Source organism: Saimiri boliviensis, chromosome 1, assembly GCF_048565385.1.
Source record: "Saimiri boliviensis isolate mSaiBol1 chromosome 1, mSaiBol1.pri, whole genome shotgun sequence".
In the NCBI taxonomy this organism is placed as follows: domain Eukaryota; kingdom Metazoa; phylum Chordata; class Mammalia; order Primates; family Cebidae; genus Saimiri; species Saimiri boliviensis.
The window spans coordinates 243,472,424-243,498,028 of record NC_133449.1 but is presented as its reverse complement, the minus strand read 5'-3'; the positions used below and the strand labels follow the sequence as shown (position 1 = coordinate 243,498,028).

Genomic DNA, 25,605 nt, shown 5'->3' with positions numbered 1-25,605 from the left:
CAGCTTTTTCCCTTTCATTTCTTCAAAGATGAAACTAGCTTAGACACAACAGCACAAACACTTTCCAGTACAAAACAGCTCTTGAATTAGTGGCCTGGAAAACTTTCTGAAAGGCTGGGCTATTACACAAGGTTATAGACAGTTAGCACTATGATGCCTGGGGTGTGGTCAGATATGGAAATGTCACTGGATTCTACTCATTTCCCTATTCTTGCCATTGCCACATAAGCAAAATAGATTGAAAAATAAAAGAAATTCAATAAAAGAATAAAAGATATGTTAGTCTCACTGCTATGGTCTGAAAGTTTGTGTCCCCCTAAAATGCATATATTAAAACCTAATCACCAATGCAATATTATTAGCAGGTGCAGTATTTGGGAGGTGATTAGGTCATGAGGAAAGAGCCTTCATGAATGACATTCATGTTCTCATAAAAGAGGCTTCAGAGGTCCTTTGTCCCTCTTGTCAGGTGAGGTTACAGAGAAAAGAGAGCCATCTATGACCCAGTTAGCAGTCCCTCACCAGACAGCAAACCTGCTGGGGCCTTAATATTGGACTTCCCAGCCTCTACTACTATCAGAAATAAATTTCTGTTGTCTGTAAACTACTCAATTTATGGTATTTTGTTATAGGAGCCTGAACAGACTAAAACATTAATGGATCTAAGTTTTCTAGTAATATAAGGACCAAATAGGTCTTTTATGGCTCTTAATAAGTGAACTCAAAGAGCCAAACAGATTTGTTCTGCTCTGCACTTACTGAACTGGAAAGATACAACCTTCAGGCTTCATGTACCATTCTGAATACACTACTTAACATAGTATTTTTGGGTTGCTCTTCATGAAAGGCTGTTGTCTCTTAGGATTGTTCCCTCTCCAAAAAACAATTAACATCTCCTACTAAAAAAGAAATTAATATTAATCAGGAAATTAATCCAATCATTAATTTATGTAGTAGCATTCCTCATATACTCATCCAAGTTGCAGATTGTTCTAATGCTGTGATATGTATTCATATCTTTTCCATCTGGATTGGGAATTCTTTTAGCAGAGGACAAAGCATTTTCACATCTACAGATGAAGCTCCAAAAAGAAAGACCCACAGGAAAAGCAATTCCTGACTTTCCTTTTCTGTCATTTGTCCAAATCTCCCTGGCTCAAAACCTCATCAGCATCTTCTACTCTCTCCCTCTTCACATCCAGACACCAAGTCCTGTCAGTTCCTTCTTTGATGTATTTTTCATTATTGTATTTGTTTTCCATTCCTTCTGCCAGCTTCTCACATTCAGGCCTTTATTGCTTCACACCTACCTCATTGAAATCACCTTCAAAGAGAACACATCTACTTTTGTTATTAGTGGTCTCCACTGACTAAAACTACAGTTCCAGCTTTTTAACCTGGCATAAGTACTACCATAGAAAATCCCTAGCACCTTTGTCTGTACTTGCCACTACTCTGTGAACCTTCTGCTTTAGCTAAAATGTTCTAATTGGCATTTCTAACAGGATCTGCTACTTCATATTTAAATGGCACGTTATGTGTCAAAACCACTCAGCAAAATCACAAACATTACATAAGTATGTTTCTTCCAGCTGAATGTTGCAGTATATTTTGCCTTGTACCACGCCCTGGCCACCCTGTTGCAACCCTTCAATGGTTAATGATTCTGTCTTTATTCTTATGCTGTCCTCCTTACTCTGCTCAAAACATTCTTCTCCTCATCTAGTTACCCCAGATCCCCATTCCTTGGGCTTTAGACCCATATTTTCTCTCTCTTTCCAGACTCTTTCAGGTTAACACAAAACTTGGGAGGTTTTGAGTCTGCATCTTTCTAAAGCATCACTATTTGCATAATCAACCTAGTTATTTAATCGACAACCAGCAATCAGACAGAAATTTTATACTAGGCCCCCACTTGCCAGGAAGAAGGTATTAGGCTGTTTTCTGTCACCTCTTAAGGCCTTTCATATCACCCCTCTTCGGTCCAGAACTTAATCCTACATACTCTATACAGTTTTCTCTACCTACACTTCCCTTCCCACTACCAGCCTACAGTGAGCTTTGTCCTCTTAATTCTTATAGAGCCAAATTACTGTGATTCATCCAGTTTATGTGACACTTTGATCCTGCCATGAGTAGTTACTTGGCCTTAGTAGTTTATTCTTATAGATTCAAACTGGTTGGAAACTTCTTCAAGGTGAAAACAGCATATCCTGTATTAATTTATAGTTTTATGTTTCAATATTATTAAGCAGTAGCTGACACACAATCACTGAAAATGGGTTAGTGGGGCTTCATAGTCACACTGGAAGTGACTGATAACCAATAATTCCCTCTCTTAGTTGAGGTGTTGATAGAGCTCACAAGAAGGCCTATAGAAAACAGAAAGCCATTGTCCCAGGAGAAAGAGATGCCAGAGGAGGGAGCAAGGGTCAACAAGAGTAATACCCAAAATCCAAATGACAAATATGTCCAATTCAGTATTTTACTCAATGTCAGGGATACATTTATATAACATTTTTGAAATGACAAACTTCAGATATTCCTTATTCCATCAGTTCTTCTAATTTTACCTTTTTTTTTTCTTTTTTGGAGATAGAGTCTCACTCTGTCACCCAAGCTAGAGTGCAATGGAGATGGAGTCTCACTCTGTTACCCAAGCTAGAGTACAATGGTGTGATCATAGGTCACCATAACCCTGAACTCCTGGCCTCAAGCCATCTTCCTGCCTCCTCTAGGCCTCAAAAAGTGTTGGTTTACAGATGAGAGCCACCAGAAGTAGCCTGATTTTATTTTTCACTATTGGGATAATATGTGTATGGACATACATTGCCTGAACCAAGCTTCATGAGCTTTGGCGTGCTCTCTGCCCTGGCAATAATGACCCTGACCTTTGTTTACTCTTGGGGTTTGCCCATGCTCACTTTGCCCTGCAGTCATCATTCTGACACCAGAAAGCAATAGAATGAATGAATACAACAATAGCAACAACAGATGTTCCTGGCCACTCTAGTAGGGAAGGAGTAGAGCATGATAATTAATTTTAACATAGTAATGCATCTTATATACAAAAGCCTACTATGGAAGAAGACCCACCCAAAAAATAAAATACCCCTCTACTTTTAACTGAGTGACAACCCCAAAACAATTCTTCCTTTTGAAAGCAAGGGAGGTCATTTTATTCCAGCTGAATGTTGCAGGAAAGACAGAGGAAGGATTTTAGCACCATCCACTGTTTTAAAAAAGCAGGTTGGACCCCTGTTGTTTTCCCCAAAGACCACAGTTCTCCTCCACATATGTTCCATTCTGTCCATGTTAATTAGACAGAAATTTATATGTTACCTGAAGATGCCAGTCATGGAAAATGCACTGTTTTATGCCTAAATGATATGTGACTTCCTTTTTACAGAGACAGAATTTTTTAAAAAGAAATCACCCATCTAGAATAAGTTTTACTGTTGAAAACTACACTTATTTCTCTGTCAGATCCCTGAACTGTACAGAAAGATCTCCTTTTAATAAGTGTATTTTTAACTTTAATTTTAAATTATGCAAACAACACAAATAGATACAGATTTTGATTGAAATAAAGATGCATGTGCTACTGATACCAGTTTATTGTAGCATTACCATTATTATTTTATTGTCACAAGGAAACGTGAAGTCCAATTTTGATGCATCAGTACTTTACCTTTGTACAAATACTTTAAAGAGAAAGAAAGCATCAGGCACTCTTTAGAGATATGCAGCTATTTTATTTCTCTAAATTCTCTATTGCCTTGACAATTGTGTTCCAGTTGGATATTCCCTCTCCATTCTTGTGTAAATCTTCCAAAGCAGAAAAAGGAAATGTCCAAAAAATGATTGTCACACAATTCCGTAAAAGACACAAATAAATGGAAGTCTCCAAACTTTTAATGTAATACTTGCTGGCCAAGACATAATTTAGATGAGCAAATTTGGGGTTTGGATTATTTTAAATATATATTTTGTTCTAAAAATTTAGTATAACATACAGAAAAACTTGGTTTCTAATATAGCTCTACTGAGATTATATGAGCAAAAACAAAACAGAATTTTCAAATGAGTAACAGTTGTACTGGAGAAATCTATCTTATCTTCTTCACTGCAGACTCTTCTCAGCATTATACATACATAGACAAACTATTCCCAAAGTTCTAAAACTTTCCCTATTTAGCTTGGATATGATGTCTACTTCCAGTTTAGAATACTGAAAGAGACACCAAAGGAAAGCTTTGTTTAGTCTGACAAAAAATAAAATGGTTTTAAGTGACTGAGCTGTCCTTTCACCTTCACAGTTATAAACAAATGATCTTTTCACTGGCAATTTTTGCAATCTATATATGTAACACGGTTCTCAAAACAGCAAATGCAAAAATTCTAAAGGTGCAGTTGAAGGGAAAGAGGAGTAGGGATCAATTACTTTGTGCAATTTCTGGAAAACAAAACCACCATTCATAAGAAAATTAGAGGCTAGATCAAACAATGACAAACCTCTAGATCCCCGTCGTATAATTGGAAATTTACATCCAAACAGGGTAGCTAAATAACTTCCCTTTCTGGTGCAGCAAATATTTTAACCAGTTTCTGGGCAGGAGTGGCAAGGCTTAAAGAATAACTGACAGAGAGAAAGCCTGGAGCGCTGCACAATTCAAAGGGCAAAAAAGTGGTTTCCGTAGACCCTTGGCAGAGCATAATGGTCATGCCAGGAAGCAAATACTCCTCCCATAAAATATTCTTAGCCTCCCCAGGAAGACCACCTCCTAACTAACCCTTCAGGGCCCTGCTATTTAAACTATCCGCCTGCTGTCACCGATAGTGCTAATCTATGGACTATTTGGGCATTCCACTGAAAGTCCTGAATTCCTGTTTGGAAAAAAGTTCTGCTAACTTTGTGTCCTGGATGTACTTGTACTGTGGAACAAATGCAGTGAGTTTTGGGACGCGCTAAACAGAATTATTCTCCGATCCAAAAAGGACAAGAGCGTGGAATTAGGAGGAAAAAGTCTACATCGTAAGGATAAATTTGTCCTTTCAGGTTTTACTGGGGGAGCCAGCTGTAGCTTTCGGCACGCGTGCACTGGGGAAACTTTCCTCTTTGCCGCCCCTCCACACCGCCCCTTAAAGCCTTCTTGGTCTCTCCAATCCCAAGAGTTCCGCAGGATCTTGCGCCGCCAGCTAAGGCAAAAAACCTAATGTGTCTACCAGCGCTTCAGGGCGGCCCAGAACGTAGGCGGAGGATCCCAAACCCGCTAAGTCAGCAGCCGGGAGCCCCTAGCGCGCTGCCAGATCACAGATGGCTGGGGAGGCGCGCGGATCCCAGGTCTCTCAGCGTCCCCAGCGCGCCAACAGCGGCCAGCGGGCGCCTCCCGCAGTACATAAGTGGCGATGCCAGGACCTGAAGACTAGCCAGCTACCTGTACAAACAGCAGTCCGCTCTCTTCACTGTACGACTGTCAGTTTCTTTGGTGAGTGCTGACACCAAGGCAAGAACAGACAAAATGGTCTGCACACTCTCCTCCTCCTCGCTCTTCCCCACTGGCCCGGGCTGTACTTACAAGTCCACTCTAAGAGACACCTTTTAGCCACTCGTTTTGATTCCAAGGAAACAAAGGAAGCAGGGATTGTGCACTGCACGACAGTTATCGCAAGTCTGCGCGAAGACGGGAATCTCGGGGGCACCGCTGGCACAGGGAAAAGCAGACTCTTCCGCCTCTGCGGACCAGCAGATTAGTGCATCAGGACGGGCGAGGGCAGAGAAGGAAGCAATGAAAGAAAAGAAAGGATAAAAACGGGGAGAAAAAAGTGAATATTTCAAGGGCCAGAGGGCTAGAGAGATGGAGCAAATTCCCGAACCTCAAGTCCAAGTTCTAGGAGTTGGGTGATCGGCTGGAGCCCCTAGTGGGCGCGGCAGCTGTGTGTACAGTTTACTAATTTTTTTTTTTTTTACTTTTTGGATTTTCTACCTTGAACAGCTAAAGATTAAACATCCATCGCAAAGATTTAGGGGACAGAGGAGAGAAGAGGCAATTGCTGAGATCAAAACTGAAGCTAAGGGCAAAGTCTGGGCCAATGTCGCTTCTCACAAACTCTCTGAATTTCCTGGTCTCTCACGCCCAGTCGCTGGGTCTCCTTTGCACAAAGCGCCCTGCCCTGGTGCGGGAAATGGGGAGGGGACCAGGTCCGCAAGCCGCGGGCAGAGTAGCTGAGAAAGAGAAGTAGTAAGTTATCTTAGGTGTTGATTCCCTAGGGTTGGGTGAAGCATAGTGAATGGGGCGGATCCTGTAGCCCCCCCCACTGGCCGGTTACTCCTCCATCATCATTGGCGGCAGAACTTACATTTAATGATCTTCTTAAACGCGTTTTGAAAGTCCTTGTTGAAGTATGCGTAAATGACGGGGTTAAGCAGAGAGTTGGAGTAGCCCAGCCAATTGATTATGGCGCCCAACAGGGTGGGCATGTGGCAACTGCTCTCACAGAAAGGCAGAACAAGAGCCACGATGAAGAAGGGCAGCCAGCAGAGGATGAAAGTACCCATGATGATGCCCAGCGTCTTCACTGTCTTCCTCTCTCGGGCCAGGGCCATCTTGCGCTTCGCCTCGGCGTTGCGCTCATTTTTCCTCTCGAAAGAGGCGGGGGCACCGGGGGTAGTACCAGCCTCGCTGGGCAGAGGCAAGTGCTCTTTGGAGTTGCCCACTCGGTGCACCTCGATCACCTCCAGGGCGGCGCCGTCGTCACCTTGCCTCACCGCGCCATTGGCGCACAGAGCACCCTCTGCCTTGCTCTCCACGCTCAGCCTCCAGTTCCTGCTCCCCGAATCTCCATTCACGCTCTTCTTGGGCTGCGGGACCGGAGATGCTCCACGGCGGGTGTCCGTTCCGGTCTTCTCCACCTTTTTCACTGTCTTGCGGATGCGGAAGCGCGCAGCTCGGAATATGCGCCCATAGAGAACCAGCATGAGCAGCAGCGGGATGTAGAAAGCGCCGAAGGTGGAGTAGATAGTGTAGCCGTGGTCCTTGCTAATGGTGCATGCGTCGGGGTCCGAGCGGTCTTCCGGGGTGCGCCAGCCCAGCATGGGCGGGATGGAGATGAGGAAGCCAATAAGCCAAGTGAGCGAGATGAGCGCAGCAGCGCGCCGGGGCGTCCTCTTGTTCACGTAGTCGATGGGGTCCGTGATGGCCCAGTACCTGTCCAGCGCGATGGCGCACAGGTGCAGGATGGATGAGGTACAGCACAGCACGTCGAGGGCAATGAACAGGTCGCAGGTGACCTGGCCCAGAGTCCACTTGTTGAGTACCTGATACAGCGCGGCCATGGGCAGCACCAACACCGACACCATGAGGTCGGTGACCGCCAAAGAGCCAATAAGATAATTGGCCACGTTCTGCAGGGAGCGCTCCAGGGCGATGGCAGCCACCACGCACGCATTGCCCAGCACCGCGCAGAAGATGAGCGTGCCCAGCAGCAGAGAAGTGATCACTTGGTAGCCGAAGGTCACGTCGGAGATACCAGTAGCGTTGCCGCTGGTCTCAAAGGGACCGGGGGATGATGTGGTGTTGTTGCTCTGACCAGGGCTGAGCACATCCATGCCTGTGCGCCCCGCGCGGGAAGGCGGAAGGAAGAAAAAGCAGCGCGAAGATCCCCTTCGCCCCTTCCCCTGGGGTCTTCCACCCCGTCTCCCAGGAAGTTTCGGAGGAAGGGAATGCAGGGACCCAAGCAGGAAGTTCTTACTGCTCCGGCGAAGGTATCTCCGAGGAGCAGCTTTCAGGCGCTCCCTGGGCTCGTGCAGTCCAGCGTGTTCAGAGGCTCCAGCTGGGAAACTGGAGTTGGCCCTAAAGCAGCTCCTGGATCTCTCGGCGGCGGAGAGGTGGCTGGAACGTCTGTCTCTCGCTGTCCATTTTACTTTGCCGCTTCCCAACTGGCTGCCGGAGCTGGAGTCTCCCCACAAGTAAACAGTCTCCAATCCCAGAAATATCTAGAACCGAGAAGCCCCATCCTCCACGGTCACTCAGTGACCCTCCTCTCCCGGTTTCCTTCCTTTCCCTTCTCCCCCTCTCCTCCTCCCTCCTCCTCTCTCTTCTCTCTTCAGCCTCTTTCTTCCCCCTTCTCCCCACTTGCCTTCCCTTTCAATCTGCCTCTTCCTCCTCACTCCCCATTATTTATCCCCCTGTGAGTAGCTTCGAAAGCCAGGCTCCCTCCCTCCCACTCTAACCCTCCCCTCCTAACACTTCCCCAACCCCGAGGAGTGCCTCTTTTCTCTGGGTCCCCGCCCTCCTATACCTCTAGCTCTGCGTCTTTGCATTCGAGTCCTTTTCTGTCAAAAGAGACTCAGAACTCACTTAACACATACCGGATCCCTGCCGGTCAGACCAAGGCTGTAACAAATAAACTCCGCCTCCAACCCAAACTGGGGAGGGGGTATTTAGAAGAGGCAATTCTAACTACTCATTGCCGCATATTATCTGTCAAATTCTTAAATAGTGTCAGCAGCCCAGAGTGGCAACAGGAGATGAGAAAAGGAAGCACAGGGAACCTGAATGGGAAGGTGAACAGTCCTGGGTCAGTCTCTCAATTATTGCTAATTGATGGAAGAAGACAGAGTGTGTCTTCGTTTTTAAAAAGCTACCTCAGTTCTCGAGCCACTGCACTCCAGCCTGGGTGACAGAGCGAGACTCCGTCTCAAACAAACAAACAAACAAAAAACTACCTCCGTTTATCATCTAACTGTCCAGCCTGACTCCCTCAGGAGGATATTGCCTGTGACTTTTTTTTTTTTTTTTTTTTTTTTTAACCTTGGGGAACTGGGAGAGAACAAAATTATAAAGGACGTGACAAAGGACAAGGGACAAGGAGAGGTAAACAACTGCATCTCTAAATAAAGAAAACTCAATGTGATATGTATTCTACACACACACACACACACACACACACACACTTTTCCATCACTACTACACTTTAAATTCAGTGACACCATGGGAACATGGCTTTGGGAATACAGCTTTGTGGCTAGTAAATTCAGAGATGGAAATATTTTGCATATGTGTTCTGAGTGAAGTCTGGCCTTTTGCACTTCTTACCAGAGCCTGCAAACCTCTGGGGGAAACTTGGCGGAATCCCTGTTCACTAACAGCCTAGCCCATACTAACCACAGAATCTGAGTTCAGCACCTGGGACAGCTCTAAGCAATGAGGGTTTATGTCGCCACCTTCCGGCAAATGTGCCACCTAGAAACCCTTGTCATGCAGAAATTAAGTATTGAGGAAATCCAACAACTTCTAGAAAGAGTAAGACAGTTATTAAAAGACAAGGTAGCACTGAGTTTTATCTTTTTCCTATTTTCTTTAAAAATTTATTTTAGTGCCCTCCTCTGCTCTGAATCTTATATATCAAGCCTATTACATGTTTTAGCTCCCTTTAAAGCCTGAAACATCTGTCATTCACAAGCTCTATATGGGAATGCCATTGTAATAAAGCTAGACAAAAACCTTCACGTGTTGGTTTTGTGCTGCCCTAATCTGAACTTTGGAACTGACACATTTACATAAATTTACCTTTTGTTCGAGAAAATAATAGTATTTCATTTTCCATTCCCAAATGTTAAATAATTGAAAATAAAGATCCTTACAGGGCTTTGTTCTAAGCTATTTCCTTTAACAAGAAAAACAAATTTAATCCCATTTGAGAATCAGGAAAGAATGGGACTTTTAAGCAACTACAATAAACATACAATACAACATTTCACTTATACAACCTGATTACATGCCTGAAGTGTAAGGAAAGTGCAGAATGCAATTTTAAAAGCAGTTGACTCTGGATAGCATGCACAGATTCACTATAGATTGCAATAATTCTAATATTGTGTTCAAATTTGAGCTCTGAATTTCATAGCTCTGAATTCTCCAAGACCAAATACAAGCACAATCACCAAAGCATCAAAAAAAAAAAAAAAATCTAGTTGGGCCAACGCATTACAGTACAAGACAGTGTGTTTGGAGAAGAGTTTTGTTTTTATTTTTTTAAAAAATTCAGTGCTGGGCACAGTTCCCACTCAATCATTTCAGCATGCCACAACAATGAGCCTGCCATTTGTGATGATTCATGGCAATAAAAAGAAAGAGATAAGTATACATGGTAATACTGTTTACAGACTCTGAAAAAGTCTTTTTAAGATTTGTGAAGGTATCTATTTCTATTTTCTCTTCTAAAGTATCTTCACAAATACAGAACTATATTTATGGTAAAAATAGAATTAGAGGTCCAAAAATTATAATGGGAAAATATTTAAAATCTGAAATTATAGTTGAGAATATAAACAAAGTAAAATAAAGAAAATTTAAAATTTAAGAAGTAAATATATGCATATCAAGAACATAATTAAGAATTGTGTCAGACTTAACACATGTAAATATGCAAATCATAAGTAAATCGATAAATATCTTCGTTAGAATTGTGCTTTCATCTGTTGGATCCCAAATAGTTTAATAACTGATAAATTTATTTTTTCTCATCAAGAAAGTTAAAATGCTGTAAAATCTGGAATTAATATTACTGAGTTCTAGCATTTGTTATTCTGCTTTAATATGCTATGATGCAGCATTTTTAACAAAGTCTTTAAAATCCCAAGTAATTCAAGTTTTCCCTCAGAACTAATACACATAATATATTAAATATTTTATTTCTTATAATTTAGAAGTTTTTAAAGGCACACTTATGAATACTAGGAAAGAAATAGAAATATGGAAGTATGCAGCACTGACTATGGTTCCATAGCCTGCAAGTGACTAATAGAGATTTAACTTTTTAAAACTAATAATACTGTGAAATATAATAAATGATATATGCAGAATGATATTGCATTTCTTCATTTTCACTTAGCCAATTCTTCTATGTTTAACTCTTAAAGATACATAATACCAAATATTTCTGAAGTAAATGCTGCAAACCAATGCTCCTGTATAAGGAGATAAGCTCTTATTCTTCAAGGTCTCTAAAGTTAACCTAAAGAAAAGCAAGCTTTATAACGGATATTATTGATGATATCATTTGAAAAGAAAAATTCTAGTCATTCTGCCTTTATTTCTTCTTGAATTTACTAGATGCAAGCATAAACTTGTCAGGTTATGAATTTGGGGTATGATACATCATCCATCATGTGAAATTTCTCAAAAATAGTTTAAAAGAGATAAATATTTTTAACATTTTCACAGGAAATTTGATACACACCCAGCATTTCAATGTAATTACTTGACCAGGGACACAAAATAAAAGGATGTTTGTTTTGCTGTGAACCTTGAAGCCCTATCATTACTGAAGGTTGATGGTCGGAGTTTCTCAGTAGATTGATGTTTGTCCATTATCTCCAAATTATGGCTGATTTGTTTTTATTAAGGAAGAAAAAGTCTGTATAGTAAAGAGCTAAATATTTGTTTATGAGATTATAAAAGTTGTTTCTAAAAGCTCATATTAAAACTAGAATCAATTATTTTGCTAAGTTAAAAATACTATTCTAAATTTAATTTTTCCCAATCACCAAATACTAAAGCAGTAGGGCAACTGTATTTTTTTCCGAACTGTGAATTTTGATTGAAATTGACTAGGAGAAACAACTTGTAGAAAACTCTTCCTTAGATAATTTGGGAAATGTGGTCTTCTGATTATCAGTGAAAATATACAAGAAATGAAACCAAAATGCCAAGAAAATAAATTTTTCTTTAAAACAGCACAGTTTGTTTTAGTATGGTGTTTTCTTGACTTTTTTTTGTTGTTGTGTTTTGATTTTTTTTTTTTTTTTTTTTTTTTTTTTTTTTAGAGGGAGTCTTGATCTGTCACCAGGCTGGAGTGCAGTGGTGCAATCTAGGCTCACTGCAATCTCTGCCTTCCAGGTTCAAAGGGTTCCCCTGCCTCAGCCTCCTGAGTAGCTGGGACTACAGGCATGCACCACCATGCCTGGCTAATTTTTTATATTGTAGTAGAGACGAGGTTTCACCATGTTGGTCAGGATGATTTCTATCTCCCAACCCTATCATCCACCCACCTTGGCCTCCCAAAGTGCTGGGATTACAGGCATAAGCCCACTGCATCAGGCCTGTGTTTTGCTTTTTTTTTTTTTTTTTTTTTAATCTAATCCTCACCATCTACCTTCCTCAAATAATATCATTTCTTCAATGCTTTTTTCTCCCTGTCAGGCACTTGCAGACCCGGAATTGCACTGGGTTTTCAATGCCAAAACACAAACAGTGGAAGCCTGAGCCTCTGCTGAGAATTGTAAGGTTGGCTTAAGGCATTGAGGACACAATACTAAAAGCACAGTATATAAAGAGTGAACAAAATATAATATGTATACACTATGCATGTGACTTTAACAAATTAATTAACCCTCTTGTTTCCTCAGTAATAAAATGAGTATAATAATAGACTTGTGAAGATTAAACCATTTAATAGATTTCACTGGCTCATAATATAGACACAATAAAGATTAAATAGTAATAGTAATACTACTGATGGAAAGTAAAAACATTAAGTCTCTCTCTACTGATAATTGCTCTAAAGTGTGGAAAAGAGAGCTGAGTGGCCTTAGTAAGAGAGTGAAGATCGAAAAAATAAGTCTCTTTCCAGGGAAGATTCAAAGCAATTTCCATGTGGATGTTACATTCTCCCCATTCTTTAAAGTATTTGGTAAGCTTCCAAGTTCTCTGGGAAATTTTGAGTAAAAGACAAGTAGAAAACAAGATGTGATTGCTGCATTCTGAAACTTCTTTACATAATCAGAAGTTAGTGAAGGAAATAAAAGAACATGCCAACAAAAGTTTAGTGATCAGTATTGAAAAGGACTCTACCCTCTTCCGGCAGTTTATCCATTTGTTCAAAAGCATAAAACAAGTATTTGACATTTATAGGTCATAATAAAATGTTTAAAAAAATTCAGTAAAAACCAGAAGACAGTATTTTTGTTGTGAGAAATTATCAGATTCGTAGTGACAAGCATTAATAAATGTACTTTTACAATGCTGTCCTTCTGTCAATATTTTTTATTGTTCACTTCTGAAAGAATAAGAGCATAGTTGGGGTAAGAAAAATGTTTGGAATGTCAGTTCGAATTTTCCTATTAATCTAAGGATAGTTGGAAATTAAATTCAGTCTAACAATCCTTAAACAAAATGTAGTTACTCTGTTTAATTTAACAATGGGTGAGCCGGGCGCGGTGGCTCAAGCCTGTAATCCCAGCACTTTGGGAGGCCGAGGCGGGTGGATCACGAGGTCGAGAGATCGAGACCATCCTTGTCAACATGGTGAAATCCTGTCTCTACTAAAAATACAAAAATTAGCTGGGCATGGTGGCACGTGCCTGTAATCCCAGCTACTCGGGAGGCTGAGGCAGGAGAATTGCTTGAACCCAGGAGGCGGAGGTTGCAGTGAGCCGAGATCGTGCCATTGCACTCCAGCCTGGGTAACAAGAGCAAAACTCCATCTCAAAAAAAAAAAAAAAAAAATGGGTGAAAATGCCCACATTCTTATTTTCTTTGGCAAGTGACATTTTTGTTGTAAAACTAAAATCGGTGTTTAATATTATACATTATTTTAATGTTTCTATATAACATGCTATTTATATAAGTGCAATAATTGTGATCACAAAATATCAGTCTAAAACTGTGTCATTTGGCGTATTGAAGTAGTAATGTGTTGGTTGAATATAGCCACTCATGGCCACAGTTCAAGATTCAAGTAAGCACTCTGCAATGTACTAGCATTGAATTGTTTTCTTAAATTTTTACATTTTATTACATATTACATATGATTTACTAAAAATATAAAGAATAATATAATAAATGCCTATGTGCTTAAGAAAAGCTTTTAAAACCAATATTGATTCAACTGAAGTTCCTGTTTACTCTTGAATTTAGTGCTTATTATTTCCATGAATGACTTTGTACTTTTATACCATATGTATGTGTCTCTAAGCAATAAAGAAATGGTATTCTATATACATTTTCTGCAACTTTTTTTTAGTTCAACATTATCCTTGTGAAATTTGTCTGTGTTGATTTATTGTCACCGTTCTGTAGGTTTAAATTGTATGAATAGTGCCACAAATTACTTAACGATTCTCTGGTTAGATTTTGCTCTTATAAATAATACTTCTATGCGCATACTTGTGTATATCTTTTTGCATGCATGTATCTTAGACTAGATTAGCGCCTTTCAAATAAATCACCTGGGGATCTTGTTTGAAATGCAGATTTTGACACAGTAGGTCTCCGGTGCAACCCAAGACTCTGCATTTCTACTAAGCTCCTAATGACACTGACATTGCTGCTTTATAGACTGTATTTAGAATAGCAAGTTTCTAAATATACCAAGTGGAATGTCAAGTCCAAAGGTATGGCCAAATTCTACTTGACTAGATAGAACCTAATTCTTCTCCAAACTGGTTGTATAAAGTTTAATAACCGCTGCTTTGAGTTGAATTGTGTCACCCAAGAGGATAAAGGCTTCACATTGCCTGTGAATGTGACCTTATTTAGAAATAGGGTCTTTGCAGATGTAGTCAAGTTAAAATGAGGTCTTATTGGATCAGCATGTGTTCTAATTCATTGGTGGATGTTCTTATAAAATGAGGGAAATTTGAACATAGACAAAGAAAAAATACCATGTAAAGACACAGAGACACACAGACACAAAGGAAAGATTGTCATGTTGAAAACAGGGGCAAAGATTAGAGTTATGCTACCACAAGCCAAGGAAGGCCAGGGACTGTTGGCAACCACCAGAAGCTAGGAGAGGTGCATAGGGTGGATTCTCCCTTAGAGCCATCAGTTTGTGCTGTAACACTTTCATCTCAGACTTACAACTTCTGGAACTGTAAAACAGTGCATTCCTGTTGACTTAAGCCATATGGCTTGTCGTACTTTGCTATGTTTCTAGCCCTTGGAATCTAATACAACCACTAAAAAATGGTTTACATTCCTATTGTTTCATCAGAATTTAGTGTTTTTTCATGTTTTTTCACAGTGAATTATCATATATCAAAATATATATTTTTGATCATATATATATGATCATATATTTTTATTCTTCTATTCTCTACTTATTATTTTTAATTTTGTTCTTTTGGGGTTTTTTTGTTTTCTTTGCCTTAACTTACTGAAGTCCATTATCTATTATGGATATTAATAACTTCTCCCTGTAGTTCTGTTTGTTTAACATACTTTGAGGACATAATAGTAGTTACATACAATGTTAGAATTAGTCTATCATCCTGCTGATTTAAATAGTTATCCTCTTTATCCCTAATAACATTTGTTGTCTTAAAGTCTACTTCATCTCTACTAATTATTTTTTGTAATTTTTTGCCTGCTATATTTTAAATTTTATCTTCTCAGTATCTTCAAGTTTCAGGTGAATCTCTTATGCAAATATGATAGTTACTTTCTTTTCAAATCTGAAAATCTTAGTTTTTAACTGCTAAGTTTAGTTTTAATTTTATTATGACTATTCCTATTGGGCCAGGCACAGTGGCTCACACCTGTAAACCTAACACTTTGGGAGGCCAAGGTGGGTGGATAACTTGAGTCCAGGAGTTCAAGAAATACTTTTCACCACGTTATTTTATGTTAAAAGACATAAACATATTGTATATTTGGTGCTTCTATTACACTTACTCTTGGCTTCTATTCTACTCACTAAGTTTTAAAATTAATTTTCTTTTTCTATTGTATTATTATAGAAATTCTACACTCTATTTCTGGATTCTCTTAAAATTTTAACATGCATAAACAACTTACAGGATAAAGATTATTTATGCTTTTCACTACCTATAAAACTATACTGATACATTTAAATATTTTAACTCAGATTACCCCTATCTTCTAGGGTATTGTGAAATAATTAATTATCTTGATTTTGATTTTTACTCCCTTAATTAAATATGATTATTTCCTTATTCATTTCATTATGAATATTTGCTTATTCTTGCCCACGTTTACTAATTTATTTGATCATCATTTCTTCTTGTATCTCAGACATTTCTTCTGAAATTATTTTCCTTCTGCTTTAAGAATACCTTTTGGAATACCTTTTATAAAAGTCTGTTACAAATATTAATAACTCATCTATTTTTTATTGACTGGCATTTTTATTTCACCCTCATTTAACTATGTACAAAATTTTAGATTGATAGCTGTGTGTACACACACACACACACACACACAGCTATCAATCTAAAATTTTGTACATATATATGTATATATATATATATATATATATATGCTTCTCAGAACTGGAAAATATTTTTATATGACTATTCTTGGCCTTGTATTGTTGTCATTGATAAGAAATCAACTCTCAGTCATGTTTAAGAAATCTTCCTTTTATTCCAGCCACATTTAATCATCTTCTCTGTATTTATTGTTTTGAAATTTCACCTTAATATGTCAAAATGTGGATTTTTTTTCTTAGTTTTCCTGGGATTCATTTTGGTTGTTGAAACTGAGGATTTATAACTTTCATAAATACTGATTGATTCATTTGCAATTAATCAACAGGTATTGCCTTTGTCTCATTCTTCTGTTATCTACTTATGCAATTCTAAATGTACTAAGAAAAAGAAAATTTCTCCTATCCTCCGTGTCGCTTAATCTCTCTGTCATATTTTGTTTTCTTTTTCTTTATTACATTTTTTTTTCTGAGAGAGTGTCTCACCCTATCAACCAGGCTGGAGAGCAGTGGTGTGATCACAGCTCACTGCAGCCTCCACCTGCCAGGCTCAAGCGATCTTCCCACTTCAGCCTCCTGAGTAGCTGGGGAACACAGGCATATGCCACCAGATCTGGCTATTTTTTTTTTCTTTTTGAAATGGAGTCTCACACTGTCACCCAGGCTGGAGTGCAGGGACACAATCTTGGCTCACTGCAATTTCTGCCTCCTAAGTTTTCTAGCAATTTTCCTTCCTCAGCCTCCCAATTAGCTGGGACTACAGGTATGTACCAGCATGCCCGATTAATTTTTTGTAATTTAGTTGAGACAGGATTTCACCATGTTGCCCAGGCTGGTCTCAAACTCCTGAGCTTAGACAATCCACCCACCTTGGCCTCCCAAGGTGATAGGATTACAGGCATGAGCCATTGCACCTGGCCATTTTTTTTTTTTTTTTTTTTTTTTTTTTTTACTTTAAGTTCTGGGATACATGTGCAGAACATGCAAGTTTATTACATAGGTATACATGTGCCATGGTGTTTGCTGCACCTATCAACGTGTCATCTAGGTTTTAAGCCCCGCATGCATTAGCTATTTGTCCTGATGCTCTCCCTCTTCTTGTCCCTACCCCTGACAGTCCCCAGTGTGTGCTGTTCCCCTCCCTGTGTCCATGTGTTCTCAGATGAGTGAGAACATGGCAGTGTTTGGTTTTCTGTTCCTATGTTAGTTCGCTGATGATGATGGCTTCTAGCTTCATCCATGTCCCTGCAAAGTACACAATCTCATTCTTCTTTGTGGCTGCATAGTATTCCATGGTGTATATGTCCCACATTTTCTATAACCAGTCTATCATTGATGAGCAATTGGGTTGGTTCCAAGTCTTTGCTATTGTAAACAGTGCCACAATAAACATACATTTGCATGTGTCTTTATAACAATAATTTATAATCCTTTGGGTATATATCTAGCAATGGAATTGCTGGGTCAAATGGTATTTCTAAATCCTTGCGGAATCGCCATACTGTCTTCCACAATGGTTGAACTAATTCCCATTCCCACCAACAGTGTAAAAGCATTCCTATTTCTCCACAGCCTCACCAGCATCTATTGTTTCTTGACTTTTTAATAGTCACTACTCTGACTGGCATGAGATAGCATCTCATTGTGGTTTTTCATTTGCATTTCTTAGCAACCAGTGATGTTGAGCTTTTTTATCATATGTTTTTTGGCTGCATAAATGTCTTCTTTTGAGAAGTGTCCATTCATATCCTTTGCCCACATTTTGATGGTTGTTTTTTTCTTGTAAATTTCTTTAAGTTCCTTGTAGATTCTGGATATTAGCCCTTTTTCAGATGGGTAGATTGCAAAAAAAATCTCCCATTCTGTAGGTTGCCTGTTCCCTCTAATAATGGTTTCTTTTGCTGTCCAGATGCTCTTTCTTAATTAGATCTCATTTGTCAATTTTAGCTTTTTTTGCAATTGCTTTTGGTGATATCATCATAAATTCTTTGCCCTTGCCTATGTCCTGCTGTATTCAAGAGACTCATTTCATGTGCAAAAACACATATAGGCTCAAAATAAAGGAATGGAGGAAAATTTACCAAGCAAATGGAAAGCAGAGAAAATCAGGGGTTTTGTCATAGACAATCCTAGTCTCTGACAAAATAGACTTTAAACCAACAAAGATCAAAGCAAACAAACAATGAAGAACATTACACAATGGTAAAGGGATCAATTCAACAAGAAGAGCTATATATATATATGCACTCAATACAGTAGCACCCAGATTTATAAAGCAAGTTCATAGAGACCTACAAAGAGACTTAGACTCCCACACAATAATAGTAGGAGACTTTGACACTCCACTGTCAATATTAGACAGATCCATGAGAAGAAAATTAACAAGGATATTCAGGACATGAACTCAGCTCTGGATCATGTGAACCTAATAAATATCTATCAATCTCTCCAACCCAAAACAACAGAATATATATTCTTCTCAGTTCCACATGGCACTTATTCTAAAATTAACTACATAATTTGGAAGTAAAACACTCCTCAGCAAATGCAAAAGAACTAAAATTATAACAGTCTCTCAGACCACAGTGCAATCAAATTAGAACTCAGGACTAAGAAACTCACTCACAACCACATAACTACACAGAAATTGAACAACCTGCTCCTGAATGACTCCTGGGTAAATAATAAAATTAAGGCAGAAATCAAGAAGTTCTCTGAAACCAAGTTCTCTGAAAAAAGAGGCAATGTACCAGAATTGCTGGGATGCAGCTGAAGCAGTGTGAAGAGGGACATTTATAAGACTCAAATGCCCACATCAGAAAGTTAGAAAGATCTCAAATCTCAAACCCTAACATCACAATTAAATGAAAGAGGAAAGCGAGAGCAAACAAATCCAAAAGCAAGCAGAAGACAAGAAATAATTAAGATCACGGTGGAACTGAAGGAGATAGAGACATGAAAAATTCTTCAAAAACTCAATGAATTCAGAAGCTGTCTTTTTTTTTTAATTAATAAAATAGACCACTAGTTAGATTAATAAAGAGAGAAGAATCAAATAGACACAATTAAAGATGATAAAGGGGATATCACCACTGACCCCAGAGAAATACAACCTACTGTAAGAGACTATTATGAACACCTCTATGCAAATAAAACAGAAAATCTAGAAGAAGTGGATAAATTCCTGGACACATACACCCTTCCAAGACTAAACTTTGGAAAAAGTTGAACTCCTCAGTAGGCCAATAACAAGTTCTAAAATTGAAACAGTAATAAATAGTCTACCAATCAAGTAAAGCTTGGATGGATTTGCAGCTAAATTCTACCAGAGGTACCAAGAGGAACTGGTACCATTCCTTCTGAAACTATTCCAAACAGTTGAAAAGGAGGGACTTTTCCCTAACTCATTTTATGAGGTGAGTATTATCCTATTACCAAAACCTGGCAGAGACAGAACAAAAAACTTCAGGCCAATATCCCTTATGAACATCGATGCAAAATTCCTCAATAAAATACTGGCAAACTGAATTCAAAACACATCAAAAAGCTTATCTGCCACGATCAAGTCAGCTTCATCCTTGGAATACAAGGCTGGTTCAACACATACAAATGAGCAAATGTAATCCATCGCATAAACAGAGCCAATGGAAAAAAACATATGATTATCTCAATAGATACAGAAAACGCCTTCGATAAAATTCAACATCCCTTCATGTTAAAAGCTCTCAATAAAGTAGATATGATGGAACGTATCTCAAAATAATAAGAGCTATTTATGACAAACCCACAGCCAATATCATACTGAATGTGCAAAAGCTGGAAGCATACCCTTTAAAAACAGGCACAAGACAAGGATGTCCTCTCTCACCACTCCTATTCAACATAGCACTGGAAGTTCTGACCAGGGCAATCAGGCAGGAGAAAGAAATAAAGGGTACTCGAATAGCAAGAGAGGAAGTCAAATTGTCTCTGCAGACAACATGATCCTATATTTAGAAAACCCCATCATCTCAGCCCAAAAACTCCTTAAGCTGATAATTTATTTTTTTATTTGTAGTAGAGACAGAGTGTAGCTATGTTGTCCAGGCTATTTCTGTCATATTTTTCATTTTTATTTCTGTACTGCATTCTAGTTTATTCCTTCATATTTATCTTTCAATCTATTAATTCTATATTCAATTATGGCTGATCTATTTAATCAATCCTCTAGGTTTTCAATTTTAACATATATTAAATTTTATTTGTTTAATTTTTTCAAATATACCTAGTTATTGTAGTAGACTTTTGTTTCTTTCTCAAGAGTATGATTCTATTATTTCTGTTAATATTTTTAAAATGCTGATTTTATATTTAGTCTCTAATTATTCCAATGTTTGTGTCCCTGGATGACTATTTGTCTGGTGATTGTTTCTGCTGAATCTCACTCATGGCAGCTTGTTTTCTATTGTATGTGTTATTTCATATCATTAGCTTATATTTGGCCAGTCTCTGTTTATGAAAATCCTGAAGATGTGGTTTAACAGAAAATTCTTCTAGGAAGATGTGTTTTTCCTTATGTTACATACAACAGTATGCTACTAACCTGTGTAAAGGTATCTTCTCTGACTAGGTATTATTAGAGGAGATTTTATCCCCGAGTAGGATTCAAGCCAGAGAGATCCACTATTTTTCTGGCCTACCCTTTCACTGAAGCTCTTTTACAGTTTTCGTTTTATAAAAGTAGCTGCGTCCATTACAATCCCCATAGCTTATCTGATCAAGGATTTGGTCTGGTTCATTGAAGAGACATTAAAACTTCAGCATTTAGGCCCCTTGGATCAGAAGATGTACTCCAATATATTTACAGCTTCACTATTGGCTTATTACTCTGGTTTTCATTTCCATCATTTTGAGACTACTAACGATTTTCTTTAAGTTCTAGAAAGCTCAGTTACACCTATTACTTGTCATTTAATCTTTCGTTTTTTGATATTTTGTAGTGAGAAAAAGTTTAGAACAGAGAATCTGCAATATTTATCAGAAGCAGAAGATTTAAAAAGTTCAAACTTATTAGGTTGCATCAAGATTAAATACAAAAAGGCAACTAAAGAATTTAGCAGAGTTATTTGCATCATGTTCTCAACAAATGTTAGTAAAACAAAAATCTTAGTTTTACAAAATATATTGGGCTTTATCATTTCCATTTACGTGAAATATATTTGTTCTCCAGAAAGAAAATACATGTCTACTCTTCTGCATAAATAGTAGTTATAACTTTTTGTTTGATACACAGTTATATATACATTAACTTTTTTAGAATAAGATTGTGATATAGGGAAATTATGATAAATTATGTTATTTGAGTTTATAATCAATGACTTAGAAATTCTACAGGAAAAACACCTCTTTAAACCATAATTAGTCAAAAATTACTGTTAATGTTTTATCAATTTCTTATTGGAAATTATTAAAGAACTAAGATTTTAAAAAATTGTTTAGAGGCCATCATTAGCAGTCTGTATCCATTTTTAAAGGTGATAATATCCATTTTCTAAAACTTTTTTATTCTTAATTTCCAATGCCGTCTTGAAAACTAAAAACTCATAAATAGCATCTTTAAGCATGAACCACACCTTTAAATACTTTTGACTGTGAATGGGAAGTTGTTATTCCAGGACCATCACTTAACAGGAAACAAAACAGGAACAAATAAACAATGATTTTCCAAAGAGATAAATGTTCATCCTGTCACAAAGAAAGGGAGATGACTGTGCCAGAATATCTGATTGTCACTAAATACAGTATTGATACAGTTTTAATGCCAAACACAATAATAACAACTTTTTCTATAAGAAATCTAAAATTGAAAATTTCCTCTAGACTGACTATCTCTTTGTTTTGGCTTATTTTTAGATTTCGCAGATTTTTCAAATTGTTTGGGAAACACAGCTGGGCATATTAATGTTCCGAGGCTTTCTAATTGAAGAGATGACTGTCATTGTGTGCACTACTGGATTTCATTCCTTGGACATCATAGCAAACTGCTCTATCTTCAGTAGAAATAATTTAAATTAAATTCCAGTCTTTGGGGATTAAATATTTTGGCTTCTGGCTCAATTTGCATAATGTAATAACAGTTGTAGCCAGCATGATTGAGTGTTTATTTATATGCTTGGCACTATGCAAGGCCCTTTCCGTGCACTATCACATTTAATCTTCACAACATATTTATCATATTTAATCTATCATATTCTATCATATCATAATCTATCACTATCATATTTAATCTTCACAACATATTCAAGTTTTCAAATTAATAAACAGAGGCTTAGAAAGGTCTTTTGCTTGTTTGTTTCTTAAATGCTGGAGTACATTGAGAAAATAGAATTCCCAACCCTGGAAAACTATTACACATATGTAGCTACCTTGCAGGTGTTCTTGCTATTCATTCAACATCACCAACTAATGAGAAGGTGTTGCTCAGCAGCAGACAAGCAGAGAGGGAGGGCAATCCAGCTGGCTTTCTATGTCCTGGGGTACTGGATTTGCAGGGGATTAGAATCTGAGGATGCTCAGGTCTTTTAGATATAAATGTCCTAAGTACAAACCCGGACTCCTAAAAACATGCACAAAGGGACACCTGAATAATTTTCACTCATTAGGTTTTTAAAAAGTAGCCCCTGGCCCCCTAGGAGGATCTTGGCTATTACCTGGATTACCTGCATGACAACTTCCTCAACATTCTCTTTCTGAATTCTGTTTGTTGAAACAGCAGACATTTAAAGACAGTAATGGGCTGCAGAGCTTTTCTATTCCACATATATTCAACTTGCACAAAAGAAAACTGAATCCTCACAGTTAAATGATGTTACCTAGATCACACAATGGGCGTCTCACATTAACCTGACTGCATTTTAACCTAATGCATCAAAAATCACCTGGCAATATTGTCCAGGTTTCAGATTAAACTGCCCAGCTCCAGTTGAAAACACTCAAAGAACTTGACACAGACCAAAGAATGTTAAATCTGTGTTCAAGGATCTATTTATTACCATCCTTCATCCCTTCTTTCACTCATTTCTTTAACAAGCACTTGTTATGTGTGTACTATTAGCCAGGCAGCATGCCATCCATTAAGACTATAAGAATGGGAAGCCAAAGTCCCTGCCTTAACTCATTGACTGAAGTATGTTCCCCAACCAGAATAAGGGAGGCCTCATCAGGAATGGGGAATATCCTGGCCCTGTCAATCACTGTTTCCATCAAACTGATACGTTTATTGAGTACTTATAACTTTTTCTGGGCTTTTGGTGCATGAACAAAACATAGAAGTATCCCTGCACTCAAGGATTATATGTTGAAATTTATAAAGACAAACTATAAATAAGTAAATCAATCAATAAATAAGTGAGGTAAGTTCAGGTGCTGATCACGCTGTAAGGAAGATAAAGTTGAGAAAACATGATGGAGAGGCTGGAGGGGTCTACTCTTGTGAAAGTGGTGAGGGAATCTTCTTTGGGAAAAAGAGATTTAAGTTGAGATCCAACTAATATAAAGGAGACAGCCATTCAAATATCTAATTGGCGGTATGCCACAATGGCACAGTGAACATCTTAGCCTTTGGGCCAGCAGAGCAGTCTAGGGCAGTCAAAGCCCAATACTAGTAGCCTCTGGTAATCAGTAGCTTCCCCTCTTCACCCTAGTGTGTTATACAAACGTTACCATTTTCTGTGTGTTCCATGACCTGAAAAGTATTGTAAAGCACTGCTTTAGCTGAAGAGAAAATCCAAGCAGAAAGAAAGTAAATAAGATCAAGACTCTGTGTTGGGTAAGATCAAGAGTATAGTGCACAACAGAGAAGTAAGCAGGGAATGAGGTCAGAGAGTAAGCAGGAACCAGGTCATATGGACCCTCATTGCTTAGAGATGGATGGATGAATACATGGTTGAAAGATCATAAAAGTTATAGTTCTCTAATTCCAAAAAGGAATTCAATACATTTCTATGTTAACGCACATATCAAACAGGTTATCAGAAGATGGATTAAAAAGAAGGATTGAAAATAATATGAAGAGTAGAGAGAGAAAATTTTATCTGAAGCCTGGTGTGAGTTTCTGTAATCAAGCACTAAAATTAACATTGAATTTCTTAATCGCCAAAGTCTAACATAAAATACCATAGGCCATATAATTTTCTTTGTCTAGATAAAGAAAAAAAAGAAATTGCAGTAGGAGATACAGGTTTTTTCTTGATAGAAAAAATGGAATAAATGTATTGGAAGGCTCATTACCAAGTAATTTAGTAAATTACATATTTCCTGCCATTTACATAAGTTTAGAAATATTTTTCAAATGTCATTTTATAAAAGCTAAAGTTTTATCATAGTGAAGTCCTTTCATCCGAAAAACTATCTGGTACATACATCCATGTACTTTGTTTTCTGATGATGAAGCCTTATCAAATTTGAATAAACTTACTTTATAGAACTCACCTATATTCATCCCTTAACCTCATTACTTATAGTTCCCTTAGCCTGATATATCCATCTCTATCTTTCCAACAAAGAAAATCCTACCTGAAAAAATCCCTTACACAGTGTTTCTCCTATTAGAAGTTCCCCTAGGAAGCTTTCTAAACAAACAAGTACTACCTCACACCAAGTGAATCAGAATTTCTAAAGAATATGGCCAGGGATTGATTAAGCTCTCCAGGTAATTCTAATGAGTAAATAAGCTTAGGAATTTCCAAACTAGGTTAGTGCTACCTTGTATTTACAGTTGGCTCCAAATACAATGCTGAGTTTTACCTTTGCTGCTTGGGTCGGATGAGTTTCCCTTCTGAAAGACAAAGAAAAATTAACCAACCAACTACAACAGAATATGCCACAAACAAGAAAAGTCTTTGTGATCATCTACCATGAAAAGTAAATGAGTTATTTTTTTTCCTTGACCTTGTATTTAATGAGAAACACTGCATAGAAAATCTGCTTTGGTTCTGGCTTCACTCAAAAGTCATACAGAAATAGATATTTCAGTGAGTCCTTTCCACCTTCTCATTGAGAACGAAAGGAGAAAACATTATAGAAAAACTATACAAGGGAACAAATTAATGTGGCGTTCAAACCTGACTATGCATAGAAATCACTTGATAAGCTTGTTAAAAATGCAGACTCCCAGGCTTCAACTTCTAGTGACTTTGAGTGAGCAGTTCTAGGATGAGTCAGGGATGTGTATATTTATCAAGCCTCCTACATGATTCTGAGACCAATGGCCCACCAGCCAATGGGAAATTGGAAATTGACAAAAAGTTGCCCCTTTTGTGTATGTAACGTATAAATGTTCCTTCTTGATCTCTATACAAACACAAAAGCCCTTTGACCACACTGGGGAGAAAA

General features: G+C 38.1%; 1 protein-coding gene and 1 long non-coding RNA gene across 2 annotated transcripts in view; both read right to left on the bottom strand.

Moving 5' to 3' along the window:
* Window positions 1-25,605, bottom strand: part of LOC141581130 (uncharacterized) — a 351,354-nt gene that overhangs the window by 162,330 nt on the left and 163,419 nt on the right. The gene's annotated exons all lie outside the window — the stretch shown is intronic.
* On the bottom strand, window positions 3,511-8,399 carry HTR1A (5-hydroxytryptamine receptor 1A). Its single transcript, XM_003925804.4, has one exon. The coding sequence runs from the start codon at window positions 7,607-7,609 to the stop codon at window positions 6,341-6,343; it is 1,269 nt and encodes a 422-aa protein (XP_003925853.1). The 5' UTR covers window positions 7,610-8,399; the 3' UTR covers window positions 3,511-6,340.